The sequence below is a fragment of the Lutjanus erythropterus genome, chromosome 21 (genome assembly GCF_056507025.1).
Source record: "Lutjanus erythropterus isolate fLutEry1 chromosome 21, fLutEry1.hap2, whole genome shotgun sequence".
In the NCBI taxonomy this organism is placed as follows: domain Eukaryota; kingdom Metazoa; phylum Chordata; class Actinopteri; order Lutjaniformes; family Lutjanidae; genus Lutjanus; species Lutjanus erythropterus.
In genome coordinates, this window is record NC_139337.1 from 1,100,924 (window position 1) to 1,116,039 (window position 15,116).

At 40.6% G+C, this 15,116-nt stretch overlaps 1 protein-coding gene across 1 annotated transcript in view; it reads right to left on the minus strand.

Moving 5' to 3' along the window:
* pde1ca (phosphodiesterase 1C, calmodulin-dependent a) overlaps window positions 1-14,858 on the minus strand; it is a 74,954-nt gene extending 60,096 nt beyond the window's left edge. The window contains exons 1-5 of the mRNA XM_084747640.1: window positions 14,774-14,858; window positions 8,186-8,236; window positions 7,892-8,051; window positions 5,372-5,485; window positions 2,835-3,017 (exon numbers count right to left, since the gene is read on the minus strand). Of these exons, the coding sequence (XP_084603766.1) occupies window positions 2,835-3,017; window positions 5,372-5,485; window positions 7,892-8,051; window positions 8,186-8,236; window positions 14,774-14,858 (593 nt within the window). The remainder of the gene's footprint in view (window positions 1-2,834; window positions 3,018-5,371; window positions 5,486-7,891; window positions 8,052-8,185; window positions 8,237-14,773) is intronic.
* Between the last annotated feature and the right edge of the window lie 258 nt (window positions 14,859-15,116).

The following is a 15,116-nucleotide window of genomic DNA, read 5'->3' on the forward strand; positions in this document are numbered from 1 at the left end:
TGGCTTCTATGGGTTTCTCAGGTTTGGTGGTTATAGTTTCTCTCCTTTAACCCTCACCATGATGTCACCTACTCTGTTTTACTTTAGAAGAGCACTTGTACTGAATTTCCTCAAACACTTCAGGTCTGATAGATCTTGCTTAGGCATTCAGTTATCTTTGCAAAGACACCACTTTCTCTCCTTTCTCTTCCATGATGAAATTCCTTCGTTGTCGATCCCTGACGCTTTGGTTGACATCCCTTTTCATCGCTGATGGTGGCAAACCCATGATGAGATTATGGTTCTCACCTTGCTGTGTGATCCCTACCTGAGCTGCATCCTTACCTGAGTGCTATTCCCCTTCACTCCCAAGGAACTGGCACGGCTACAACTTCAGCGCTCCACCTGCTTACGTCAACCCTAAAGTCCCTGGTCCGCTGATAATCCCCCGTTTACCTGCTATGCCAGACTCCAAATGACTTTTGTCTGCACAAGCTCATGAGTTTCTGCCCCCCCTAACCATCAAACCATTGTATTTGCTCAATACCTAAATCTCTTGCATATCAGTTGGTAGCTGGGTATAGCATATTCATCCATCTTTGCGTATTGTTGGGGGGAATAGCCATACATAGCAGTCTCTCTAGGTAATATATTCCCTTCAAGCCATGGTGCTCAAGAGCCTGACTGCACAAAAGCTCATGAGCTCGCATAACACTTAACAATAAATATTTGTATCTGCCTGAAACCTAAATCTTTCTTGCATATCGGGTGGTTGCTGGGTGGTCCCCTTTTATCTCTATGTAACTTAACCTGCAGGGAGTGATGAAGCCGGAGCCTAGACGCCAAACTCAAGTCATGTTCTGCTGCTGAATAAAAACCTTCTAAAATGTGAGTTGTCTGACTGAAGTCTCCTTCTCTAGGCACATTTTCACATGCTATATTCCTTCCATTTCTTAATGATAGATTTAACTGAACTGAACGGGATGTTCAGTGACATGGAATTTTTTTTGTATCCATCCCCTGACTTATACTTTTCAAAAACCTTTTCTCAGAGTTGCTTTGAGTGTTCTTTTGTTTTTATGGTGTAATTGCAGCCAGGAATACTGATGAACCAGTGATCAGACCTTCCAAACACAGATGTCTTTACTACAATCTACCACTGCACTCAGGTGATCTCCATTTCCAACTGTGAGACAACAAGCACCAGCTAGCTGGACCACTGTTGATTTAGTCATTCACTTTAAAGGGGGGAATATTTATGCAATCACTTATTTTACATTATATTTTTAATTAATTGACATTACTTTTTAGAAATTTGTTTTCACTTTGACATTAAAGAGATTTTTTTTTGTACATTTTTGTGTCAGAAAAGTCAAATTATATCGACTATGATTCCCTTTGTAAAAGCAATAAAAACAGAAAACATCCAAGGGGGGTGAAAACTTTTTATAGGCTCTGTATGCTGTCTTTAGAATATTGTCACTGTTTCACATTGCTGTCAGATAGACTTTTCTAACAAGAAACTTTAGTTATATCATGCATTTCTGTTATTGTGTAATTTTGGTGAATCTGGACTTTAACCCTTTAAAACTGTCATGGTTTTGGATTTTGTTGGACACTTCCTGTTTTATTTTGTAGGCTTGGTTCTCCCTTGTGTCTTTGTTGTTTTCTCTTCCTGTCTTTGTCTGTTTTCCCGCCCTTTTGATTGTCATGTGTTTCACCTGTTTTCCCACCTGTGTCTCCTTAGTTCAGCCTTTTTAGTCCCTGTGTTTCTCTGTGACTTTGTCAGTTTGTTTGTGTGTTTCCACATCAGCCAGCCCTTGTCTTCCCCCCAAGTTTTCTTCTGTGTTTTTTCCCCCAGGACTGTTTTTTGAGTTTGCCTTTTGTGGATTCTGTTCTGTTTGGTCTTTGGATTTTACCTCCCTGATTCAGTGTAAGCCTGTGTTTCATTTGTTCAATTTCATTAAAACTTTATAGAGCTGGTTCCCTTGTGCTGTTTGCTGTTGAGTCCTCCTCCTCGTTGAACTTGTTACAAAAACACTTAAGTCACAAAATAACAAACACTGGATGTGAATGGAACCCTGTCATGTATGTAAACTGTTTTTAACTATTGAAAATTATATTAATTTGTCCAAACACATCAAGGTATAATTGAATAATTGTACATTAAATTAATGTGAAAACTAGATTATTAATATAATTTAATAAATCATTATTAAAGGGCCAGTTTGCCCCAAAATCAAAAATGCCTACTTTTCCTCTTATTTATCCGTCTAGACGACTTTGGTGTGAGTTGTAAAGTTTTGGAGATATCAGCCATAGAGATGCCTGCCTTCTCCCCAGTATAATGGGACTAAATGGCAAAGCACCAAAATTATACATTTGAGAACTCAACAGCAATGTCTCTTTCCAGAAATCATGACCCAGTTACTCAAAATAATCCACATACCTTGTTGTGAGCAGTTTCACATAGGAACTACTTTCTTTTTAGTAGGAAGGTAGTGGTAGATTAGAGTAGTAGATCTGTTAGATTCTATTAGAGAGAGAAAGTGGTTCCTACATGAAACTGCTAACAACAAGGTGTATGGATTACCTTGAGTAATCAGGTCATGATTTCTGGAAAGAGGGACTGGTGTTGAATTTTTCTAATGCATCTCTCTAGCCAATATCTCCAAAACTCTGCAATGCACACCAAAAAAATCTAGATGGATAAATAATAATACAGCTAAGAGGGGAAAAATGTATTTTTGATTTTGGGATGAACTGTCCCTTTAAGGACCAACAATCCCACAGGACTATTACATCAAGTAACCGGAACAATAATGACAAACTGAATTAAACCAAACAAACCAAACCTCTCCACAAAGATGCCAGCCTGCACTGCGTGGACGATGCTGCGGAAACGAGGCTTGTCTTCATTACGCCGCAGCATTAGGCCCCTCTGCCGGGTAAAAGTGGAAGCCAGCCAGTCACGAACCTCTGATGGCACCGAGTCTGACTGGATGTCACTCAGCTCATCGTCTGCATCAACCAGCCGCCTGCAGGGAGACGCACATTCACAAACACCCAACAGTCATACAGTGTACGGTTGGTGAGGGCTATTTTTTGTATGAACATACAAATGATAATCTGACTTAACGCTGTTTCTCTCCACTGGTGTTGTTGATGATTTAACCTACCGTAAAGTAGATGCTTTCTGTCTTGATCTGCAAAACCATTAAGAAGTGAAAAAAAAAAAATAGGATGCCAATTTGTATTAAGTTGTTAAAACTACTACATGCTGTCATAGCAAATCCACATGATTCACAAACATCAAACATAATTCTAATGCGATACAATTGATTAGATTAAGCAACATTTCCTTTGGTTTGTAGAAGTTTCTTTTGGTTTATATAACAAACAGGTTTAGACTTGTCAGCGGTCTTGGAATTAATACTGTATTCAGATGATACTCATGACTGTTTTTGAATGTAGAGAACACAGTATTTGTGCACTGAAGTTGTTAAAACCCTGAGAGCATGTGACAGAGTAAGACCTGCTCTTGTAATTTTTTTTAAAAGCACGACTGATGATGTGGTTTTGTTTTTATACAGTTATGTGTCAGAAGTCATGAACACAGTGTCATCAATACTGACAAGAGCTTTAGGTCAGCGATAGTTTTAAGTGTAAAACAAGTCTTAATGAGTCTCAATCTTTATAATTCAATATAGGTCTTCTTCTGGTCTCCCCTCTAGTCTTGTGTCCCAAATATGTGTGGAGGACTGTGGTAGTCCCAAGTGCATCTTGAATGTTGCCACTATCCCTCAATGTTTTAGTTAAGTTGCGAGAACTTTTAGTCCCAGGAACTGAAAGGTTCCTTCAGCCTGTTGTTATCTGCATTTTCACCATGGCAGAAAGATCCATGAAGGTTAGGCAAATTAGTCTACTGTTGTATGAAAAAGTGACAGCTGTTTTAAAAAGTCATGTTTGTGTGTAATCACACAACAGCGATGACACCATATGAATTTCTTTCTCAGTATAAATGCTCAAAAGGCCTGGAACTTTTTTCCCACCCATAAAGTTCCTGTTCTTTTGAAAAATGCTAACCCCCAAGCTGGAACTTTTGGCTAATATGTCTTCATTTAGACCTCGGTTTCTGTGGTGAAAATGCATTGAATTCCTCCAAAGGTTCCTTATCCCTGGGGAAAGTTCCTGTGATGGAAAAATGGTATACAGCCCAATTTGATCTCATGTGGACTGGACCAGTAAAACCTTTGCATAACCTTCAAATTAATAACACCTCCAAATTTTTCCATTTTTTAGTGTTTAAACTACATTCTGAAAATGTCCAGTTACAAAAGGGATGTCTCTGTCTGCTGAAAAATTTCAGCAATTTCAACATCTCAATTTTTCCACATTCCGTGAGTCTCCTGTCATTAAATGTTCATTTAAACTTACAGATCACAGTGGATCTAATAATCACAAAACATTTTGCAGTTATGTATAGTATTTTGTAACTGAACAACAACATAGTATTTTACTTTGTCCAGGTATTTCCACTCCTGTGTAGTAATACTGCATCATAACACCAATTAAAGTGGAAGCTAATGAGGAAGATGAAGTTAATCCACCAATATTCTTTAGATGTCTCATACATTTTATTTAGTGCTGAAGCTATGGACTGAACATATTTTGTACAATGTTTAATGTATTATTGTTTATTATTATTATGTGATTATGCTGTTCTGTGCACACAACATCTGTTGCACATCTGTCCATCCTGGGAGGGGGATCCGTCCTCTGAGGGGGGGTCCTTACTCTTTCGAGGGTTTATAGTACAGGGGGTATCACACACTGTACAGATTTTAAAACCCCTTGAGGCAAATTGTGATTTGTGATATTGAACAATGCAAGTACAATTTGATTGATTAGATTGACTGACTGTTGTTCCAGGCACATCCACCTGGGAGGAAGCCACAGGGCAGACTGAGGATTATATCTTCATCTTGGCCAGGGAATGCCTCAGGATCCCCCAGTCAGAGCTGGTTAATGTGGCCAGGGAAAGGGAAGTCTGGGGTCCCCCGCCAGAGCTGTTACCTCTGCAATCTGACTTCAGATAAGCGGTTGAAGATGGATGGATGGATGGATGGATCAAAGGAGCCATCCTGCATGATGAGTACTTACATTAAATTGTATGTGTTTATTTTATCTAAGATCTAACATTTTGAAGGAATTTTAGTAAAAAATCTCAATACTTTTTGCACCACTGTTCAAAAGTTCCATGACCAGTCATTACAGGACCAAGCAGGATGAAAAAGCTGATTTTCTCAATCTTTGTGAAACAAATGTGAACTTTTGGTATCACACAATATGTTTAGGTATAGTACTTCAAATTGAACCGAGAGCTCCTTGCCTGGTTTCCTCAATGTACAAAGATTCAAGGACTGAGGCGGCGTACTCCAGGTTCTTCTTCAGGTCCACCACAGATGCCTCACCCCTCTCCAGCTGCTTTACGAGACATCGTAATCTGCAACACAAAGCTAAAACATCAACATCTGCATCAGCACTTCATCTAAACACTGACACATGCTTGATGTGGGTTGTAGAATTGGAAGTGAGGGAGAGAAGAAAAGCATTACACCTGTCCCTCACACCGACCTCCACCTTTGATCTCTCATCCATCACTTTCTCATCTTGAGTTCTTAATCTGAGAATTCACAATAATCTGTTACAGGTGTTGCTGAATACACTAATTTGTCCATAAATTCAGGGTGATATTTAAAATGCAGCTTTAATCAATAATAGACAAGGAATAATAGATATTTTTCAATTACTGCAATGGATATGGACATTATAAGAAACTGTAGTAACAGTGGGACAGAAAGATATTGATTTTGAGCTTGAAGCCATGGTTTTTATTATCCTTTAAAGTGGCACTAATTGCTCTGAATACTCACGTCTAAAATCTGTATCCCGAAGCCACTTCCCACACATAATTTGGGATTAATTAAAACAAACTTGGCAGTTGAATGTGTGCACCTCAAGGGAGACTCAGTGTCAGTGCCGACAGTGTGAAGGTGCAATGTTGATGCCAAAGCAGTGAAACAAAGCCAAATGTTCTGATGTTGTATCTAACACACTTCATTTCACCACAAAGACAAATACGAAGCTGTTTTATAATTCCATGACTACACACAGGTGTAGACCCAAACAGCCACAGACTGATGTCAGTCCATGTGTCTAACATTTTGATCTTCACAGCTACCAGACAGTTTACAGTAATTTGGCTGTGGATATTTTTGGAATCCAGAAGATGGATCATGTATCATCATTGATGACCTCCTGACACTGACTACAATGAGCACATCTTTTCTGTCCACTTTGTTCTTTGGCCACTTCATGAATTCTCTATTGCCACCATAAAAGTAAAACAACAACTTTACATATGAGATAGAGAATCTCATATTCTAATAATGGCAATGGTGGTGCACGTTGATGTCGCAGCTGGTAGCTCCTTCAAACTTTGCTACCTATTCTCTTGTAAGCATTATATTTTCAGTTTTAATGCTGAAAACAAGGAGGAGAGCTTGGATGCTCACTCAGACTGGACTTAAAATGCATATGTATATATGTAAACTGCATATATTGTTTTAATTGTTTTTGTTTTATCCTGTTCTACTCTGAATTCAAATAATTAACTGTATGCTTGATGTGTCATCCTTCTGGGATGAAATAAATAGAGAAAACTACAATCATTCATCAAATAATCAATTATTAAATTAATCACCAACCATTCTGATAATTGATGATTTGGTTAGAGTCATTTTTAATAAAAAATGTAAAAATTCTCTGATTTTAGCTTCTTCAATGTGAATACTTTCTGGTTTCTTTACTACTCTATGACAATAAACTGAAAACCTTTGGGGTGTGGACACAAACATCTGAGGATGTCATCTTGTGCTCTGGGAAACTCTGATGAATTTTTTGCACCATTTTCTGACATTTTATAGACCGAACAACTAATCGATTAATCAAGAAAATACTTGGCCAATCATTCAATAATGAAAATAATCATTAGTTGCAGCCCTAGTCTGGTGGAATCACAAGTATTGTGTAGAATTGTCGCAATCAACTCAGGTGGCTGTGATACAGTCATGCCCAGTGGACTCAAGCCGTAAGTGATGGCCCTGGCCTTTCCTCTAGCACCGCTCTCAGAAAACAATGAAATTCTTTACATTGGAATCATGACATTTGACAAATGCATGTAACTCTACTCTTACTCTACCCTAAACTGTAGAAGAACTGTAGCTGACATGCTTTTCCTCAGAAATGTGGCTACATGTTGAGGCTACAGCGACGACAAGAACTGGGATTGGTCAGCTCAGGCTGCTTGTTTTTTCTCCTACAAGTTGATGCTGCCATCAGAGATGATTGACAGTGAACTCTGTGATCTGCTGCCTTTCACTAAACACACATTTTCACACTGCATTTAGCCCCAGACTAAGGGGAGGTATTAGCCCCAGGCTAAAAGAGCTTTAACACTGACAAAATCCTGGCACGTTCCAAAAAGAGCTCCAACGTTAGCCTAGGGCTAGCTGGCCCTGCTCCAGAGCAGGGTGCACAGGGTTATCCCCTGAAAATAAACAAAACCCAGAGCTAAAAGCTGCCAGTTTGAAACATGGCTAAAAGATCAGAAGAACATAATCAGCCAGGTTAACTGAAAATGCCTGTGGGTGTGGGGGCCCAGTTATCACAGAGTTAAATCTTAGCCCAAGGCTAAGGATATCCCTGGGCTAAGTGTATGCAGTGTGAAAAGCCCTAAAGACATTTCAACTGTAACTGCAGCCATGAATAAAAGTTAGCAGAAACACAGATCACTTTGTGTTTCTTTATAAATTTCTGTTTGTTTGTTGTTTGTGTGTACATGTGTGACCTGATAGCAGTCTTCTCCATGGCATCAGGTTCATCAGGGGTTGGCAGCTCATCGGCCAGGATCTCCTCAGAACTGCGTGGGTCCATCAGAATTCCTTTGTGTTCAGTGATGCCGGTGCAGGCTGTGATGGCGGTGCATAGTGCATTCTGGGACCGTGAGCCTGGACATTTTTCACATAAAAACACATCCTTTGTTTGCATCTCCATGTATCTTAAACCACACCACCACATCACATCTACCTCATGAAGAACTTCCAGTGTTGAACTTGAAAATGGTCAACTTTGGAGAACTTACGTGTAAAGCGGGCCAGTGGACGGCGGTTGCTTTCCCCTGCCTCATTGGCAACTGTAAAGGGAAGAATCAGAATTTCTTTAATTTTACACTCTTATTGGTAGTATAGGTCAGATGGAAAGGAACCTTAGGAATTAATATCATTGGTAACACCAGTTTACCCTATTATTTCCCAACAAAATGGTTGCTGTAAAAAAAAGAAATTTTCCTCTGTATTGCCTTAACTGTGAAAAGTCAGATCATACAGACTACCTGGAAACACTGATTTGACTGTTTGAAATTACCAACAAGTAAAGTTGGAGAGTGCAGCTTCAGTCCCAAACTATAACCACAAATCCTATAAGGGTTAATGTGGTTAATTCAGTACCCTTGGTAGTCTGGTGGGCACAAAAGATACTACAGATCCAAATCATATTGCACATACATGCAAAACAATAATAAGTAAAAGTAAATCTGTCCTACATCAGGATTAATACAAAAAAAATCTGTGACCCATGAAAATACATAACCTTTCCAATTTTTAATGGGAGGACACCCAGAAAGAGTGAAGGATTAATAAGCATGTGTGCATGCATGTGAAGGTGTGTGTGTGTGTGTGTGTGTGTGTGTGTGTGTGTGTGTGTGTGTGTGTGTGTGTGTGTGTGTGTGTGTGTGTGTGTGTGTGTGTGTGCATGCGGGGGATGGGAGTGCGGCTGGAATCAGGCAGGGAGGGAGTAAATAAAGTGCAGCCAAATTACGGTCTGTGACAGAGGCCACTTCATTAGTGATAATGACTCCCTGAGCTCAGCACCCTAACAACTGACAACACACACATGCACATTTATTTGCTCCAGTAAAAATGATGTCACAGTCATTTCCTATCTCTTCTGGTTCCCATAGAGACAGCAGTCAGTAAACACACACACTGTAAAAGTACATGGCCTTCTGTTCAACAAATATGAATACAGACTGATTCAGTACCTGATTCGCAATATTTTTTTTTCTGTTAAAAATATAATGTATACAGACATCCTCTTGAGCAGCAGATGATCATTCTAACAATCTGCTAGCATACCATGCACATCTAAGAATTAACAGTGGCAGGATGTTTGATCAAAGACGACTCACATGGGTCACTGTGGATTGTAATGACGATGCATCACCCACTGGTTTGTAGACTACCTTTCTGAAGCATCGAGTTAAGCATACTGGGGGCTGTCATCTTGGTTTTTTGCAACCAGAACATGTGTAGTATCAATGAGAGGTTAGAAGTGAATGGCATACTGTGACTTAGGTGGTGCTTACTTTCAGCACAACATAATAGTGGCCTTCCTGGTCACAAAGTGTCTCATATTATAACTTAACAGTCTCTAAAACATGTTCCTGAAAACATTTGAGGTGAGAAATAGATAATGTAGTAAAAGATGACTTGTCAAACTCTGCCCTAAAGCATATTCTACTTTATGATTTTTTTTACTCTAAATGGAACCATGTTACAAAATGAACATCATGCTGTATTGATTAAGACTTGAAACTAGCGATTGAGACAATAAACTCAGGAAAATGTTTACTGAGGTCATAAATCAAGTGAGAAGTAGGCTCATTTTGACATGGGGTAGAAACAATCTAACCTCTTTTTGAAACCACTGGAGTTGCTGGCAATTAGAAAGAATGGAGGTTTCAGGCACTACAGCATTGGCTTCACTTTTCAGGCCTAGTGACTCAGTCCACTACACAGATTATGGTACTGGCCCTTGTTTTATATTTTATCTAGCCTGGTTCCAAGTGCTTTGCTAATACCAAAATGGTCAGTTAATGTACAGCTTGCAACTGCTTGAATTCAAGGGAATTCACCAACATCTGTGTGTGATGTTTCTTTTCCACTAAATCTGAAAGCCACCAAAGCAGATACTCCTCTCACTAACATGTTCACCCACATCTACCAAACAAGAAATAACATGTTGTTGACAAGTGTTATGGTAACATCATGGATGCCTACAAAGGCACAATCAGGACCCCTGTTAAAAAGTCCCTACAAAAGGATCAATGAGCAGTTCTCTACACCAGAGTTTCCCAATCCTGGTCCTCAGGGACCCCTGCCCTGCATGTTTTAGATGTTTCCCTGCTGCAACACACCTGATTCAAATGATCAGGCTGTAATCAGGCTTCTGCAGAGTCTTGATGATAAGCTGACCATTTGAATCAGGTGTGTTGGAGCAGAGAAACACCTAAAACAGGCATGTCCAAACTGTTCCATAAAGGGCCGAGTGGCTGCAGGTTTTTGATCCAACCAGTCTACAGCACACCTGATTCGACTAATCAGCTGTTTGAAGACTGACATCAGGTGATTAAATGAGTTGAGCCTGGTGTGCTCCGGCTTGGTAGGAATGAAAACCTGCAGCCACTCGGCCCTTTATGGAACAGTTTGGACATGCCTGACCTAAAACATAGAGGACAAGGATCCCTGAGGACCAGGATTGGGAAACACTGCTCTACACCGTAACACCAAGTTCTATATTGTCAAAAGTGGTGAGTCCAGGTCAGGTCCTCACTGACGTGAACCCCAAGGAGCATAAAACTGCTGACTCTGTTGTTTTGCAATTGATGGTAATTGGAGAATGTCCCTCTCCCTGTTGCTTCCTGTGTTATACATTCATCTCCTTTCTTTTGCTGACGTTGAGATGGAGGTTGTTGTCCTGGCTGCTGGGTGTTGTGGGAATGTCCTTTGGGCATCATGGAAAAAGCACCATGGACTTTAACTGCTCCCTCTTGGGTGGACTTTATCACTGAGCTTGTTAGTCTGCAGCTATTGTTAATGAGCCAATTAATCACAATAGTGGTGCTAGCACTGGGCTAGATGTCACATTTTTTGTTCTCAAGTTGAAGAAATACAAAAGATCTCTGAGTTTCTGTTTCTGCAATGTGAAAAAGATGCCCAAGCTTTCATCTTTGATTAAACTACATAATAATACAAAGCAAATAACAGGATTCAACATTTTCACTCTTAATTTGACAATAAGTGTATTACACCATTTGAATACACCCCAAAAGTTTTCACTCTGCCACAGAAGATGATTAGAGTTTTTGCTATCCAGGTATCAATGCAGAGATTGTCCCACTGTTTGGAAGCCAGGACAACAACAACCTTTGGTTTGGATTGCCAGTCAGTTTTCTACTTCCTGCTGCCTCTCAACAAAATCACAGAGATACCATAGAGTTCTGAATAGTAATGGAGAGATCATGGACAGAAGATGACTTCCATGGAAGAGCAGCTCTGTCTTGTCGAGGTTCAGCAAGACACAGAGATGTTCGTGCTGCCACCTGTGTTTCAGACCATCGGAAACACAGAATTAATTGAGTGTCACCTATGTGCTGTGTGGTAGTAAAATATATGTGAGCAAATAACAGAGTCAAGTGACTTGGTGCAAATAGAAAAAAATAGGGGGATCAGAACAGAACCTTAAGGGACCCCTGTAGTGAGGTTGGTTCAGACACAGATTATGTCTAGCTTTCCCTATAAGCACAGTTCTGAGGTAGGATGTGAAGATGGAGAGTGCAGAGCCTGATTTTCCCAGTTCCGGGAGAGGACAATCTGGTGATTCACTTTGTCAAACGCTGCTGAAAGGTTCAGCAGGGTTATAATTGTTTAATCAGTTCTAGCAACGTTGAGTTACTGTGTGATGGCAAGGAGGGCAGCACCAGTTGAATGGCTAGCCTTCAACCCAGACTGATGGGGATCAAGGAGGATGTTCAGGTGGAGATATGGAGAAAGTTGAAGAAGACAGAACACTTGAGTGTTCTGGAAAGGAATGGAAGAGGTCTAGAGCTGAGTTTGGGTTTCTTTAAAAGAGGGTTCAACTCTAGGGTTCAACTGCTTTTAGAGTGTTAAAAATGAACCAGTTGTCAAAGAGGTATTGAGGTGGGTGAGAAAAGCAAAGGTGATCGGGAGAAGGGTGAAGGAGAAGTAAGAATTGGAGATGGTGGGTGTCATATAGTTGTCATGTTAGAGAAGATGGAAGAGAGTTTTTGGGGGTTGGAGAAGGAACATTACCTACCTACCCATCAGGCAGACTGTGTATTGGACTCACTCCATAGCTGTCTTTCACCAGCTGCAATCAAAGTCATGTAGGTTCAAGGTCTTTGTAGGGACCAGGAAGCACAGTCGAACTGGCATGGGCTAATTGATAGTCCTATCGACACTATCTCTTGCTGCACCCTCCTAGTGTCTGGCCAGTCGGGGCCACCTTCCTGTTATGTGAATGACACTACAGAGCTGAGGAAACCCATGACCACTGGAATTACCACTATGACAGCCATAACAGAGCTGCGAAATTCCAACCGTGAACAAGTGAACTCCTGAGTTGATAGTGCATCAGGTGAGCAGGGTAGCTTGAAATGACTACTGACCCTCTGCAGTCTGTTATTATACGGCCAGAATTTTCCCACAAACTCAGGAGGATAGTTTCATTGACGAATACTCTGCTCAAAACTTGTCAACCTGTGTCATCACGCAGCCATATCCTCATCCTAGTTCCAGAGTTTGATAAGACTACAGAGCTGGTCAGAGTAGGGGGTCAGCTTAGGTAGGTGAGTTGAAGTGTTGAGTCCGCTGTGCATCCAGTTGTACTCCATCCCACTCACCCTATAATGAAGCTCCTCATTCAAGATTACAAGTCTAAACTCTACAAAACACTGCCTACAAAAATGGCTCAGCATGCATTCACTGTCACTCTACCACTTGCTCTCTTGTGCTTGCTAGTTACACTCTACTCTGACCAATCAGTGGTTTACCTTTATCATCAGGATTAAATCCAAACTACTTAAGGACTGAGCAAGGGCATTTTTCTTTTACACTAGTGAGTCTTATAACTTTATCCCCCAGACAGCATGTTTGTCAGCTCAGCTACTGAGAGATTAACCTCTGGTGGCACGTGCTGCACACTACTATTCATTACACCAATACAACTACACAACAACTACATCTCCTAATCAGTTTAATAGAAAGAGGAGCATCTGTCTTTATGAGATCTATGTATATATATATATATATATACATATAACATATAACATATTGTCTGGATTTCTTAATACCCTGGTATACCTTGATACCTTTATGCCCAAGCCTAATGTGTATGCCTGGATAGCCAGACTACCCTCAGATGAAGGTCCCCTTCTGAGTTATATTCATACCAGGTCACAAAATTCAGAGGTGGGGAAAAGAAGTTGAGACAAGTTATTGCTCATTTGGCAAAACAGTAGATAGCCATCCACCTGGCTGTTCCAAACTTTGGTAGCCAAGTAAGAACTGTATAAAATCCTGGGAACAGATTGAATTGTCTTAAGTTTGTAACACAAGCAGAGGTGCCTCCCACTGTGCTCATTGAGGTGGAGGGTATACCTATATGTGTTCTCCTATTACTCTGTCACCGTAAAACCTCTTGTTAGTGGGGTGGTGAGACTGTGCAGTCCCTCTTGTCAGATCCGCAAGTGACAGTGGAGACAGCCAAAACCTTGCTGCTCAGTTTTTAGAACCACTTGGGGCTCCCTGCCAACACTACAGAGAGGATAGAAATGGCATTGTTTCACAACACTCCTCATGGTTGGTCAGGTAGTGATGATGATTGATCCACAAGTTCAATCATCACATAGGCCAAGCAATCCAGTACTTCCTTGGAACAAATGCTACAGTGCTGTTGGTAGAGATCTAAAGGACAAAATGTACACACGGCCAGTGGCTAGGCCAGTCCAACTAGCACAGATTACTAATGCCAAACAAAAGGAAATTTGGTTGAGAAGGCATATCAGTGCTGCATGTCTTTGTTTTGGTCTTCATCTAGGGATAGCTCCACATCCCTGTGAGGTTCCTCGGACAAGATCCAGTCTAAGAATTTTGTGACATTGGAATTGGTCTATACTTGAGTCTTGACAGTGTGTCTATAAAAACCTGAAAGAGACAATGCCAGCCTGGTGAATTCCCTTGAATTCAATGCCAGAACTAGACTAGAACAATAGATTTATCAGGCTATGGTTCAATCAATTTCAATATTTGACCATTTGAATAAATCGATTAAAAATAGCTAGTAAGTAATGGACAAACAATGAAGGGAAGGGCATGCTATGTAAAAATCCTGACTATTAATCATCATCAGAACAGTTCAGATCTATTCACCTTCACTTCTTGCTTAAAAGTAGTTCAACTGAGAGTGAATCTCTTATAAGATTCTGTTATTAAACAGTAAGCAAGCTTTGTATAAAAAAATGAGTTTGTCAGCTGCCAATCCAATCAACCTGTAGTGAAATGTGCTGCTGATATGTTTTTACCAACCTCACACTAGCCACCATAAGGCTGAGATAGACAGATTTTTTTTTTTGTTTTTTTTCGTTGCATATATGTCTTTTATGTTGCAATCCCTTTTATCTAGTTGAAATGGGTGGGCTTTCTACACCATACTATAATAATACAATAACCTTAAGTAAAGAACACCATCTGTTCAGCAACACACAATAGCACAAAGCGAAACCTCTCTCCCTCTCTCTCTCTCTCTCTCTCACACACACACATACACACATACACACACACATCATACCACATTGTAAAAAAGAGTCTCTTACCAATGGTGAAGCTGAAACCATCAATACTGAAAGTGGCACTCCGACACTTTTTAAATCCCTGCTTTTTAGATGTTGCTTCTGTCATAGTGACTCTTGATGTGCACTCCTCTGCTGTCAGTCAGTCAGTGGATGAGTGTGGAGAACAGAGAACTGTTTCCCAGGAGAGGAAGGAACCCAGAGGCTGTTCGCCCCTGAGTGGCTGTAACCCTGGCAGTGCTTTCAGCCCCGCTGGAGGCTAGAGGTGTTGCAGAGCTTCCAGCAGACGTGTTCAGGAGGAATGCTGGCGTCCTCCCCCCTCCTCCTCCGTGCTCTTCATCCCTCAAGGCCACTGTGATCCTGCAGG